Source organism: Scomber scombrus, chromosome 13 (genome assembly GCF_963691925.1).
Source record: "Scomber scombrus chromosome 13, fScoSco1.1, whole genome shotgun sequence".
Classification (NCBI taxonomy): Eukaryota; Metazoa; Chordata; class Actinopteri; order Scombriformes; family Scombridae; genus Scomber; species Scomber scombrus.
The window spans coordinates 7,647,648-7,662,461 of record NC_084982.1 but is presented as its reverse complement, the minus strand read 5'-3'; the positions used below and the strand labels follow the sequence as shown (position 1 = coordinate 7,662,461).

The following is a 14,814-nucleotide window of genomic DNA, read 5'->3' as shown; positions in this document are numbered from 1 at the left end:
AGTTAAAGATAGTCATTAGTATTATTTATGGATTCAGGTTAAAGCAAGCCATTTACAATATAACAGCTTGAAATAACCACATGGTCCAGTGTAAAAAAAAAAAAAAAAAAAGAAAGAAAGAAAGGGTGAAAGGCGAGAGAGGAAGTGTAGGCAGTAGGAAAAGAAGGCTTGTTGAGGTTTGCTGAGATGCAGCTGCTGAGCTAAGCTCTGGATCTATGGGTAACAGAGGGTCTGGACGCTTGTCTTTGTCCACCATTCACTGTCAGCTTTCATTACAGCTTCCCTCAAGACAGTTGTGCCCACATATACTCTCAACTGTGTGTTTGTGTGTGCGTGTGTGTGTGAGTGCACGCGTGTGCATGTGGGTCAAAAGAACGAAAGTAATCACACACATATAGCACACACACATGATGCGGTGGTATAGTAGCCAAGAGCGATGTACAGTAACAGGGGGGCAGTATTTGTGTTGGCACGCCATTCATACTTAGGCCCTCTTGGCAGAGACTCCATACACACATTCACACACACTTGTAGGCATATGTGGAAGTGCTGAGACACATGCTCCCACCACACACACACACACGCACGCATGCACACACACACACACACACACACACACACACACACACACACACACACACACACACACACCAAGTGTTGGCTGGTGTCCCTCTCCAGCCAGGCTTAGGGAAAGCATCGTTAACTGGGCATTCCCTCTGACAGCTGCAGAAGCCCTTCTCTTCCCACACACACACACACACACACACACACACACACACACACACACACACACACACACACACACACACACACACACACACACACACAGCACACACACACACACAGCACACAAACACACACAGTCAGAGGGCATTCCTTTGACGGCATCGGCTTTTGGCTCGCGGCTCTTTAAGAGCTCAGCTGTGTGGCTTACGCATCACAGCTCTGTTAGGATATCATGTTCTTGTTTGTAGACTCTGGCTCTCCTTTCTGTCTGTCTGCTGGCTCTATTGGATAGAGATGGCTCCAGCTCCTCCACCACATAGAAATTCAATAAAACATATTAGCGTTCACTGTCATGTTGTTTTCGCACTTTTCTCATTTAGGTGCAGAGTCAAAACAGAGGGAAAGCCACAGCATGGATTTGTATTGCTGTTGTGTTGTGGTGAAGTGCATTTCCTGGCAGATGGAACAAACTGAGTTATCCTCAAGAGGACCGGATAAATTGGACTCATTGTTCTTGATCTCAATGTTTCTGAGCAATCAGTTTCTCCTCTGCACTTTCTTAACCCCTTCAGACACATCCATTGTAATGGACATCAAATATTTAGTCCCAGCCAATAAAAGTGCACTTTTTAAAGATATCACTGCTGTCAAGTGACTAAGTAGACGCAGCTAATTAATAAATGTCAAATTTTGACTCATAGTGTGAGCTGGGAGTAATGACATAAGACAGGGATGGTAGACAAAACAGGACAGAAGGGTGAAAAAAATGGGGGAAAAAATCTTATTAGTGGAAAGTAATTGGTTTGAAGAGGTTAATAATGACACTCTTTCAGGATGACAATATTTCCTCCTCCTCATCAAAAATAAACCTCTAAGTGGTCCACCAAATTTAGATCTGTTTATTCATAATGTAATGCCCTCCATGACATGCGTGGGTCAGAACCTCGGCAAACGCTGAAAGCACATCTGTTGTTTCCTTTATTTTTTTCCAAACCCTGCAATTCCTCAAGCTTCCTCTTACATTGTATCATTTACTGCAAATTATAGGATATAGATGATACTCATTTAGTGCCATTTTCCAGCCTTGAGAAGTATTTTGGAAGTGTTGCATTATCCAAAAATAGATGTAACTGCAAAACAATAGTGTGGGTTATGTTTTTTTAAATATGAAGAATGTTATTTTTTTGTTTAGACAGGGTTTAACTACTTCCCTTTCATGTCTGTCTTTTCATGACTCTTGCCCTAGCTTCCATTTAATACTGAGAGCTTTCATCTGCACGTTCTAGGTCTGCTTTGCTGTGGCCAGTCACCGTTCTCTTCATACTTTAGTAAAGAAATTGCAATAAGCTAAGTACAACCCTACATTGCAAATATTATCCAAAGACTCATTCTCTTGTTCTCTTTTGTGTCTCTGTCTTTCTATCCACCTTTATGTGGACTTTCCTCTTGTCTTTCGCCCCCTCCTCACTTCCTCTTTTCTGCAGTCCCTTATCTTTGATGAGGTGGACCTATCAGATGCCAGCGTTGCAGAGTCCAGCACAAAGAATGTCAACAACAGCTTCACAGTGAGTGCAATTGCCATCTTAACACTCACACACAAACACTGGGTGGGGGGCTGGAGGGGGGGGTCACGTGCAGAGGCACTTGTTAAGCAATGAGACTTGAGTGTCAGAGCGTGTCATTGGTGAGTAGCATTATGTGTGCAGTGTAGATCCCCCATATTGCCATAGTGATAGTGTCCTTTTATGGTAACTGATCATCATGAAAATGACAATTCATTTCTTTCATTATTGTATGTTTTGGTCAGTTTTAGGTTGGATGACTAGTCTGGTGTTTGAAAACCAATAGATGCCATCTTGATTTACTGAAGTCACTGTACTCAACTTTATATGTCTAAGAATGAACAGTTGATTTAAAGCTACAGTATGTACATTTTTGAAATATAAAATGTGCTCAAAAACATATCTTAATGCAGAGAGGTGTTATTAAAGGCCTCTGTAACACAGGCTCATTGTACAGCCTGGCAGCAATACAGGATATGTCCATCTCAATTTTTGAAGTGAGTCTCTCTTATCTAGCCAATCAGAGAAGGCCCAAGTCAGGAGAGGGAGGTCTTGGGTATTAATCAAAAACGCACTTCTTGCCTTCCTCATACAAAGATAGACATAGCAAGGTGTGCCATCAGAGTTGCTGCTTACGGCCGGTGCCATCTTTTCTGTTTGGAGCCAGGGCCTAGCGTTACCTACTTTAGCCAAATTGTGGTAAAAGTTCAGGTGTCTTACTCAAGTAACATTTAACTCACCAAAAATTGTAACAGTAATCCGACTCAGTGCAAGTCCCATAGCCGGGGAGAGCAGCAGGTGAGCGAACTGTCAATCACCCCCCACATCAAAGTTGCTATAAAACAACCAGCACACTTATTAGAAGGCCTGAATTTAGCAATAGAGATCAAAACAACTTGTTGAAAAAGTTATTGACTTAGTATTTCTCGAGAGAAGTAGATTGAAGCCAGGGGTTTTCTAGAGCATTGCCCTTTTTAAGGTACTTCCGCATTGGCTTCAGCCTCAAGCCATGGTAGTTGCTGCTTGGTCTCATGTTAGCACTAAATTGGTTTCCAGAACTTGCGTAATGTAGCTTGGACGAACGTCATCAAAATATGAGTGTCCCTCCTTTTTTTGTGATACTTACATTTTTCTGCCCCCTGTGGAGATCAGAATAGTACATCTTGAGTTGATTCAGTGTCTCTGCAGCCCTCTGATTGACAGTGTGTTCTATTTTTAGCACTGAATGATATCCCAGGGATGCTGGTTTGAGCACGTTTTTTAAAATGCCAAAGCTATTCCATGGAGTCCTATTAATTGCGTATTGACAGCAGGTACTTGTGTTTTCTAATCTGCACTCAGTCACAGTGGACAACACTTACAGCCATTATGCATGCAGCTGGAGATCCATCAGGGTTTACAGGAAAGCAGCATTTGCCCTTTTTAGGAAAATGATTCACCTAGCGTATAGTACACCTAAAAATACCAGTGCTGGTTATATTTAGATGATAATTTGATACATTACCCAGTGTTGCTCTGTATGTTATGTCATAAGCTGCTCAGAGCACATCTACCATGAGAGAATGAGCGATGTTACTATGAATGGATGCTCGTTTTGGAAGAAGAATGAGCAGCTGAATTGGATGAGCGTGCGTGGGAGGTGGAGGCACACAACGATTATGAGCAACAAGGATGCAATCAGACAGTGCAAGAGCCAGTAGTGCCCTGTCCTTTCTATAAATGTCTCTCCTCTCCCTGGGTGTTGCTATAATAAGAAACAAGGGGGAGGAGGAGTTAGGCAGGAGAACAGTGCCCAGAGGAGAGCACACAGCTATTTTTAGCAACGCCTTGAAATGCTTCGCTGGCTGCTTAGGATGGCTTAACGTCAGCCAGATTCATAAATAAGATTAAATGTGCCTGTCGCATGTGTGTACAGTCATGACTGTATGTGTTTGTGTGTGTGTGAGATGCAGAGTTCATAAACAAGTCAAGTTATTTGTCCATGCTCAACATGTCCTTATGAGCATCAGCATGTCACAGACACGGGGAGAGGGAGGTGAAGGAGAGGAGATGATGAATGAGGAAAGAGAGGAGGAAGTGAGGGATAGGATGAGCACAAGGAGAGAAATACAGACAAACAGTTGAGAAATGTACACCCAGATGGAGATGAAAGAAGAGCGTAACAGGAATACAGCACATTACATGAATGATTGATGGGGGAATGACTGCAGAACAGTAGAAAATGGCAAAGGGAAAAAACACAGCAAGGTAGCGCACAAGAGGAAATCCTGGAGTGATGTCACACCATCGCTGACTGCACTTGCACACATACTCCCAGGGGGGGGGGAGAGAGAAGGAGAGAGGTAGAGCGAGAGCGAGGCAAGAGCGAGCACTGAGAGTCGGGAGAGGAAAGACGGACGCAGATGAAAAGAAGGAGAGTGGAGGGGAAATGAAGACAAGACAGATGGGACCTAGCTGGAAGGAGCAGTGAAACATAAAACCAAAGGTAACGCGACCTGCTGAGTGGTAGCTCACCTGCAGCAGCTACACACACACATGCAAATCTTTTGACTGTGCATCGACCCAGACGCAGTCACGCACACTGACAGGGTGAGACCAGGCTTCATCAGACAGGTTATGCGATCATGAGCGAGAGGGAAGGAAGGAAGGGGGTGGCAGGGGGGGAGGCAAAATAGAGGGAGAAGGAGGGAGAGAGAAAGACCACTGCAGTGGAGGCATTGCAGAGTTTTGCTCCGACTGTGCAGAGTATTCAGCAGTCTCCGTCTGGCTTTGTCTGTCCCGCTGTGTCTGTCTGTGTGTCTGTCTGTCGGTCGGTCGCCCCTCTGAGGATGAGTGATGCTGCTGGCGTCCTCTATGCAGGTTGGTGCTACTTTGAGTGATGTGACGAGTGTGGTTTGAACGAGCAGTTGACTCATGCCAGGACTGAGAGATGCATAGCGATACATGCTCAGTTGTGCTGGGCTCTCTGCAGATGTCTGCCCTGCGTGGTGGTTAACACATGTGCATGTGCTTTCTCAGAGCGGACACAAAGGACCCCCTTGGAGTCCTTTGGAAAGAATGGGACCTACCAGCATCATAGGGAATATGTTAATGGCACTAGACTTTAATTAGGCTTTCATCATCTCATTCTTTCTGCTTTTCTCTAGTGTATTGTGCAGAGTAGACAGACATATGCTTACTATAAAGGCTTCAGCAGTAACTATTATACAAAATGGGTCCTTGTCACTTAACTAAAAGGCATCTGTGGCATCATATTTCTTTATTTAATAGGGGCAATAAAAATACACACTTTTACATAGAAAAAAGAAATGCAACAGATGTAATGTATAAAGAGTGGTTTGAATTAGTTATATATGGGGAGGGGAGTATTATGTGTGTGTGTATGTACATGTAGGCGTACTTGTATGTGATCCATTCGTCGCTCACATCGTCGTTGTTGTTGTTGTTGTTGTTGTTGTTGTTGTTGTTGTTGTTGTTTAAGCCAGTGTTTTGCTCGTGCATAGGAAAAGGAGCCTGCGTGAATATAGGATGAGGCAGTGTTGCTGTAGCGCGGAGCGGTAGCACCTTGAGGTCCACGTGAGGGAGAGCGCAGCCCACCCCACCAAACCCAGAACTCATTACACATTCAGCAGGGACGCGCCGCCTCTCTCACTGACTCACTCACGCATTATTAGATTGGCTCGGTTATTACTGCCCACTGTAAACCCATGAAATGAATCTCAAGGAAATTCCGCTCAGCTTTCGAATCGTGCACATCAGCGCTCCGATTTGTCGTGTGGTTAATAAGTCGTAATGCAGACAATTACTGTGCGTGTTTGTGTGTGTGTGTCTGTGTGTGTGTGTGTGTGTGTGTGTGTGTGTGTGTGTGTGTGTGTGTGTGTAATATAGGGAGTGAGCAGCTGTGACTGTTCTGTTCCACCTCCTCTGCTATTGTGCTGCAGGTCCCAGAGGAGACTGTATTTCTATCATGCGCCTTTGCATGTGCGTCTGTGTGTGCGTGTATGACAACAGTGACGGGTGTCCCTCATTATCAGTTCATCGTTGCTATTTTCCTCTCTCCGAAAAAATCTCAACTAATGAGACTTACGACCACATGCTCTGGTAAATTTCAGATGTAGGTGCTGCTGAGTATCTTGTTGTCATGTTTCACACACTCGTATGATATATACAGATCTGAAGGTCAGTCGTCGAGGGAGGTTTTCCATTCTTGAGGGATGCCTAGAGCCATTTTTGGAAACGGCTGTTCCTGTTTCCCCTGGCAACCAATTTATTACTACCCTGTTCAAAGACACAGAACACAAGCAGAAAGACAGGATGATCTATGTCCAAAGGGATCAGTTTGCGCACGTGCATACATACACACATACACACACACACACACACACACACACACACACACACACACACACACACACACACACACACACACACACACACACAAACACACTAATCCTTTCCACTGTTCCTAATGGAAGCTTCTATTGTGATTTACGGTGGAGAAAAAACATACAATAATCTGAAGAGAGAGTAAACAAGAGAAGAGAGAAAGACCAAAGATTCAGTCTCGGTTTACATGGTGAAAGAGTGTTACAGTAACAGCTGATTGGTTGGAGAGTTAAATATGAACTGCAAACACTCAACACACAAGCAGCTGAATAAACTCTCTCACACACACACCCTCACTAATTTGGGAGTCGTTGTCTCCACTTATATAATAAAGGAGGAAGAATGCTGATGTGATTAGCTTTAATATCAAGCGAGGGCAGGGAAAGGACAAATATCACACACAAAAAAACACTCCCACACACACTGGTCATACACACGCAGAGCTCACAGGGACATGACTTGACATGTTTTTAAGACTCAGGAGTAAGCTCATATTGATGAGAAGTCTTGGGATGGATTGATTATCAGAGTGACTGATCAAGGAACTGTTTTTTCTTTATTTCTTTATTTTTTTAAATCTTTTCTTTACCCCTGATTAGCAGAAAGAGAGAACTGTAAATGAGAGTTATGCTAGATGGCAACTTTTCATCCATTGTCCCTGACCAGATGTTAACATGGCAAGATGCTCTACACCAAACAGACAATTTTTTCAATTAATCATTGACTCTATAAAATGTAAAAAAAACAATTAAAACCGTCCCCCTTTGAAGGGAGATAGCATGTAACCAGACTCTCGTGTTAAAAAGGCACGTTTTCTGTATCATTTCTAGCTTTTGAAATATTAAAAGGCACTGTAAGTATGTTGTCGTATATTTAATTATTTATGAAAAATAAAAGATGAATCGGATACATGATTGCACCCTGGTTTGCACTGATTGGTTGACTTGATTGTCATCTGCTGTGTTATTAGTTCACTTTGGTAGACTATTGTTTCATCTAAGTCGATGCCCAGTGTTCACAACTCTCCGCCTGATGCTGCTTTGCATCTTCACACCTCGAACACTGGTGCCTTGTCGTGCAGCAGACTCCCATCGAAAATTACTGACATCCTGCCGCTTCTTGTCTCTTAATGGCTGCATGTAGGAGTGCAGTGTTAATGACGACAAGAGGTGAGAGGCCAGGAGTCAGGCAAACAGTATAACTATGTAGCCTATACTGCATTATATACTTGTGTGTATTATTCTTATTATATTCAAGTGCAATATATCAGAAGAGGTCTTTTCCATAAAGCTGGCTCCACTGGTATAGCATTTAATGTTGGAGGTAATTATGTATCTGTTCAATAATGCAAACATATGTCACGTTCTACCACAGCTTTGTTTGTTGGGAACATGTGCCTCAATACTAGATGGTTAGCTTAATACAGAAGGCTTTATGCAGAAAGCCGTGTGGCTGCAGATATAGCTTGAACACCCCAGCACACACACACACACACATGCACAGTAATGTTGGTGTTTGTTCTGCACCTGCTGTTTTCCACACCTTGTAAAAGCCTCAGGTGCTGCTGGTCTAAACAGGCCTCTGCGCTGAACAGAAAGGGGGAGGGGGGGGTGTAGGAGAGCGGAATAGCCCTCTGAAAAACTGACTTACATCATCACAAAATCATTCAGGGGAAAGAGAATACAGTTTCTTTCACTGTTTCACTCCACCTTTCTGTGACTGGTGAATGTGTGTTTAGTCTACAGGATGTGTAAACTGGGCAGGTTATTGCCTAAATGAGTGTAATTCAAGAATAGAATGAAATAAATAAATAAAGAATACAACATATGGTGTGCAGCACACAATGAAACAGACCATATAATGGGAAGTTAATTACAGTTCAAGGCTTTCACATTTTCATTCACAAAAATGAATGCTGATTCTGTAAAACCCTGTATATAAAAGGAGATATATACCGCTCTACTGTCCCGTCATGAGGTGCTGATAGGTCAAATAGCTTTTGCCTGTATTTACAGTATCGGAATAGCTGTAAAATATGTGTCTTTGGTCTGTGGCAGTTTGTATTTTATGATGTTCCTATTTAGAGATGCAAAATAAGGTAAGAGGAAATACAGTTTTAAACAAGTAGCCACAGCTTCTGATTTATCATTGATGACTGAGGGAAAAATTCAGTTGAAATGTAACATCTGGGAAAGCAGGTGCAAGTCTGAGGCGGTCACAAACAGCGACACCAGACATAAACTGTGAGCAATGAGACGACTTGCACTCACAAATAGTTGATATTAAGAGAATACTTCAGTAACAGCTGTAAACAACATCACAGCAAAAATACAAGAGACTTTAAAGAAGCTCTCTGTTCATCACCACAGCACCAAACCAAATACCAGCAGTAGCCGCCTTTTACTTTTCACACATTTTTGTCAGTGTTCGTTTGTGTCCCCTTTGACTTCCTCGTGAATGTGCATTTTTATGTATGCTTTTAATATCTCAGTCCAGTCAAGCATGATATGATAAAAGCAGCCAATTAAATACATATTACAAAGACCTGTTTGATTACTGTTTACAGCAATAATTTAGTCAAAAATCCTGTGAAATGATTTGGTTTATAGCTCTCGGAGGCCCTTTTTTGGTTGATTTGATGACATTACACTATTTAGCTAATATTTCCTCCATATGTTCTCTTCCTGTGTGTGTCTGTGTGTGTGTGTGTGTGTGTGTGTGTGTGTGTGTGTGTGTGTGTGTGTGTGTGTGTGTGTGTGTGTGTGTGTGTGTGTGTGTGTGTGTGTGTTTATTCGGTTCTGTTTCTAAGGTGAAGAGAGATAACATAAGGACACGGTGAGTTAGAAAGAGTTGGAGAGAAAGAAGAGATGAGGGAGCATGAATAAGTGATGGGGTGTTGAAAGGGTGCTGTATGTCTGTAGGGTTATCTACAGGGAGACTGTCCTTTAAACACACATACACACACACACACACACACACACACACACAGAGGGAGGACAACAGAGGGGGAGAGAAGCTCTTAGCCTTTACTGAGGCGCTTCGCCTGTCAGCACATATCTGCCTCAAAGCAGCATGAAGAGCTAAGAGCGAGAGAAAGAGAGGGTTCAGAGAACAGGGGGGAAAAAATGGAGTGAAGGAAAAGACCAACTCAAGAAGGTGTTAAGGGATGAGTGAGCGAGAGTTAATGAGAGAGAGAGAGAGAGAGGGAGGGGGCTTCTCATCCTTTCTCTTCCTTAAAGACAGAGCCGATTGCTCTCTCTTCTCAGTGGCACCGCAGCCTGAGGAGGAAAGCACAGGAAACCTTCATCTTTCTCTCTTTTTTTTGTCTAGCTAGAGTATCTGTCTCACTCTCTCACCGGTGCTCATATCCCTCCACTCTCCCTCCAGGTGATCACTCCGTTCCGTAGGCTCATCCTCTGTGCCGAGAACAGGAAAGAGATGGAGGACTGGATCAGTTCGCTGAAGTCCGTCCAGTCCAGAGAGCATTACGAGGTAAGAGTCCCTTTTGCAAATCAACAGATAGACAGATCCATGCAAGTTTGTTTGTGTGTGTGTGAGTGCGTGTGTGTGTGTGTGTGTGTGTGTGTGTGTGTGTGTGTGTGTGTGTTTATATGCGTGTGTGGTGAGCGTAAGCAGAGACAGATGGGGAGTGATAAGAGATAGTGCCGCAGGAACAATAGCTCTATGATTAGGCGTATACTCTTTTGAAAACACAAATGTAGCTTTTTTTTCCCTGAATAGTCCTACAAGAGGATGTTTCTAGACAAAGATAGTGTAGTATGATTACGAAAGGTTTCACTAGCAGTGTTATCTAGACTTGTGGTGAGACCAGATGGGCGTGTAAAGTGTTGTGGGAATTAGATTAGCATGTTTTGTGGCATGATGTGATACAGTAATAGAAGCCATACACTCATGTTCCGCTCCAGAGCTCCAGAGCACCACCACCGTGGATGCACATATACAATAACAGGTGCACTCTAGAGTCAGAGATACAGTGACACAGTCAAGAAGACACACAACAATGTCTTGTGTACATGTATACTCACACTCATGCTGACTGTCATAAAGCATGTTTGATTTAGTTTGATTTTGGTGACTCTAATGAATCACGAGTTAATAATAACAGAGGGCGATTGTGTCAGCTGTCCAGTCAGATAACACAACACCATATTAGTTCTTGCCTTTGTTCTCCAAAAACAATCCTTTTGGGATCTAGAAAACATTTATAGCGATGTGCAACTGTGACATTTTTTCACAAGAACAGACCTGTAAATGTTTACGATATTCCACTGTCAGTGAAAGATGCAGCAGGAGTCTGAATCTGGGCTATGTGTTGACAGTGACAGGTTGTGGCGAGCGCAGGGAGAAGGGGAGCGCAGGAGGAAGGCAGTACTGCATGTTAATAGCTTTGATTTGGGAGGGAAATCTTATATAAGACCCCATCCCTCACCCCCTTACTGCACTGCAATGCAGCAGCACCCCCAGAGCTCACTCACCACAGGGTACACACATATGTACACGTGAATGCGCACACACACACACCCCTGCCAAGATGTCAGCACAACCGCATTTAATTACCATGTTCTGTTATGTATCACAGGAAGAATTTTTAGTGTCCCAGTTTATAAGCACCTGTTACAATTCTACTTATGAAACACGAGCTGCATCCAGGGCTGCGCCAACTACTGCAGACGCAACGCCCACACTTGTACAGTGCACTACTTGCATTAGCTCCGCGCTCCACAGTGGCTCCCCGTACACTTGTGTACACTTGTGTGCACAAAAGCATCCAATTTTCCTGACCAGGTGTCACTTTTGTAAAGTCGTGGAGCAGAAGAGTCATTAATGACTAGTGGAGCCAGCGGAGGGTTTTTCCTTCGGAGCCCCGCTGTGTAAGGCAGTTTCCGAGACAGCGTCCTCACGGGAATCAGACTCATTGCCAAATACGTTTTTTCACATACGGGAAATTTGTGTTGGTGTAGTGGTGCATAACGATCGAAAAATAGAAAGTAAGAGAAAAAACAAGCATCTGTACAAAGTGAGAAAAATACGGCTACCACAAAAGACAGGTGGTCTAAATACAGCAATGCAATTTTACAATACAGAACAAGTAAAAAAAAAAAGACGTTATTGGTGAAGAGAGCTGTAGAGTTGAAAAATATAACGTACAAGACATTGATTGGAAATGTGCAAATGTTCAGTGTATGAACTGTGAGGCTCTTATAAAGCAGAAAGTCCTGAGGGGAAGGCAAATTATTATTATTAGGAATGAATGGACTATGAATGTGTTGATTTATGTCTGTTGCTGGAAACAAGTAGACACATGGTGCATTTTTCTGTTGTTTTTTTATTAATCTTTCATGACGTTAAACCGAGTAAAGAGTTTAGAAAAAACAACACGCAGTAATTAGAGTCATTTGTAATATAAACCTACTGCAGATTCGACACTGTATATATTTTGTTATGATTATGATGATGTAGTGCACTGTGCTTGCCTTTCTGTGACTGTCATCCCAGTGCTGCCAACCTTTTTTAACCTCTCCTTTGCCAGACGGCACAGTTTAATGTGGAACATTTCTCAGGGATGCACAACTGGTACGCCTGCTCCCATGCACGGCCCACCTTTTGCAACGTCTGTAAAGATAGCTTGTCTGGGGTCACGTCTCACGGCCTCTCTTGTGAAGGTAAGTGTAACAAAGATACGAGCACGACATACGCTTACTGTCAGTATACGCATGCACTGTTTTCTTACATAACACCCTTTAATCTGTGGCCTTTGGAAGCAGCTCTTGCTCATTTCTACATCTCATTACTGGTAATGCAGATGGACTTCCTACTCTCAGTTTAAGTGTCTGATATACTGTAGCAACAAATCATTTGGAACTGCAACCCTGTTAATTGACATATATAGCTCCCTTGATGAGGTACTATGTTGCATAAGCACCTGTGAGTCATTGAAATGAGAAAACTATGTTCATTGGATATGCTGGAGTGTGTGTTGTCTGTGTTGTAGAGTGGGATGCCAAAACAGGAAGTAGAAGGAGTGAAAATATATTGTGGTGAACTGCCACATGTGTGTGTATGTGTGTGTGTGTGTATATATTCCACCCGTATCCACATGTGTTTATGTCATATAGTGTTAGATAAGCATTGACTTGAGTTATCAGAACATCTCTCCAATCACCATCATGAAAAAAAAAGAAAGTTCTTGTGAATGACGCCACATCTCCTCACCTTATCTGTGAAGGAGCAGGGAAGAAAGGTGTTAAGGGGAATGGGCCATGGGAGGTTTCACACTATTTTTTGCTTTCTTTTATATGGTGTAAAGTGTCAGAGACGCACAGCGAATATTCACACAGCTACCACATGCACATTCTTATCGTGTTTTAATTTATGAGTGTTGGGCGTATCTCAATCGTATGTATGCGCGCATTTTAACCCACACGTGAAGATACGTGTGTGCCTGTTTAGCTGTGTGTGTATGTCTGTTCGGGGCTGTGTGTGTGTGTGTGTGTGTGTGGGGCAGTAACAGCCTCTCCACTCAGTGCTCATTATCCACTACAATGAAGCCCTCTCATATCCAGATCAGAAAGCAAAAGAAAGAACCATAGAGAGATGCAGAGAGAGAGAGAGAAAAGACCAACTCATTAGAGCAACATCTAACTCTTCTGATCTAAATCAGTTCATTTCCATCTACACACACACACACACACACATACACGCACACATAATTTTAACCAATAGGAAATGCAATTAAGATCTCAGAGCTTCATCAAAACACGAGAGTCAGAGTTCACAATGGACACAAGGTAGTTAATGGAGCTTTGTATTGGATTCATAGCCGTTCACTTGCATTTTCCTTTCAACAAAGATACATTTTGTTCACTGTTAATATATAAGGCTAGGATTAAGTTATAGATCCACACCGAGCACGCAAGTTGTTCGGTACAATCTCATAAGAGCTGACAGGTGACTGCAGGCAAACTGAGAGACAGTGAAAAGAAGAGGATCACCCATGAGAATCAGAGGAACAGTAGGTGATAATGGTGGAAAGAGGGAGAGAAGAAAAAAATAGACGAGAGGAGGAGAGTGTCTCTATTAAACGTAGAGAGCAGGCAGCCAAACAGTTTCACAGCAATCAGCGCGGCTTAAATTTCCCTTCGATTTCCTGCGCAGGACAGTCGGTGGGGATTGATTTGTGCTACCTAGCTACAAACACACACACGCACACACACATAGACAAAATCCTCTGCCTTTCTGTCTCTATTTCACCAACACATACACACAATGTTGTGCTCCAGTCTGCGTTGTGAATGCTCAGGGTTTGGTCTGGCCATTAACAGGCAGCGGTATCATGTCCTCTGTATTCTCATAATGTTCTACTAATGCTCTCTAACAGCATTTAGCGGTAGACTAGATTGAAACATCGATTGTTGCTCCCGGATATGACTTTGACTGTGTTTGTATATCTGTAGACTGCTTAATGACAAGATGTGTGTGTGTGTGTGTGTGTGTGTGTGTGTGTGTGTGTGTGTGTGTGTGTGTGTGTGTGTGTGTGTGTGTGTGTGTGTGTGTGTGTGTGTGTGTGTGTGTGTGTGTGTGTGTGTGTGTGTGTGTGTGTGTGTGTGAGCAAGGGTGGGGTGGCTGGGAGCAAAGTTCCCCAGAGTACAGACATTATTCATGAGTCTCCTAAGTGCTTTATCCCTAATGGAGAAAAAGGCGAGAGCAATCTCTCTCTGCCTATACATCTTCATTGGGTAATATTCATGTTACAGTGTAATTACATTTTACTCGTGCTTCTTATTCAGAGCAACCTACATCAAGTACATTAGAGTCAAATGTTTAACTGCTTCTCCCGGTGTCACAGTTGGTAGCATCTCATGCATGCAGAGTGCGCTCATACATGCAGAGTGCGCCTCTACCTTGACAACATACAGTATATATTAAAGTTTTAAAAGTTCAGAAGGAGCCTTTTCTTGTCTTTTTATTTTTTTTAAATTTTTTAAGAGATACTCATTGCTACTTAAGCTATTTGTCAGGGATAGACAGACATTGTAGCTGAACACAAAGACAGGAGGGGAAACAGCTTGCACCACTAAAGCTCACTAATGATGGAGCTCATTTCTAACAACAAGAACAA

At 42.9% G+C, this 14,814-nt stretch overlaps 1 protein-coding gene across 2 annotated transcripts in view; it reads left to right on the top strand.

The window, feature by feature from the left end:
- The window catches only part of dgkh (diacylglycerol kinase, eta), a 49,735-nt gene that overhangs the window by 12,410 nt on the left and 22,511 nt on the right, over nt 1-14,814 (top strand). For both annotated transcript variants that reach the window (XM_062431408.1, XM_062431407.1), the window contains 3 exons: nt 2,211-2,291; nt 10,062-10,166; nt 12,226-12,358. In XM_062431408.1, coding sequence (XP_062287392.1) covers nt 2,211-2,291; nt 10,062-10,166; nt 12,226-12,358 — 319 coding nt within the window. The remainder of the gene's footprint in view (nt 1-2,210; nt 2,292-10,061; nt 10,167-12,225; nt 12,359-14,814) is intronic.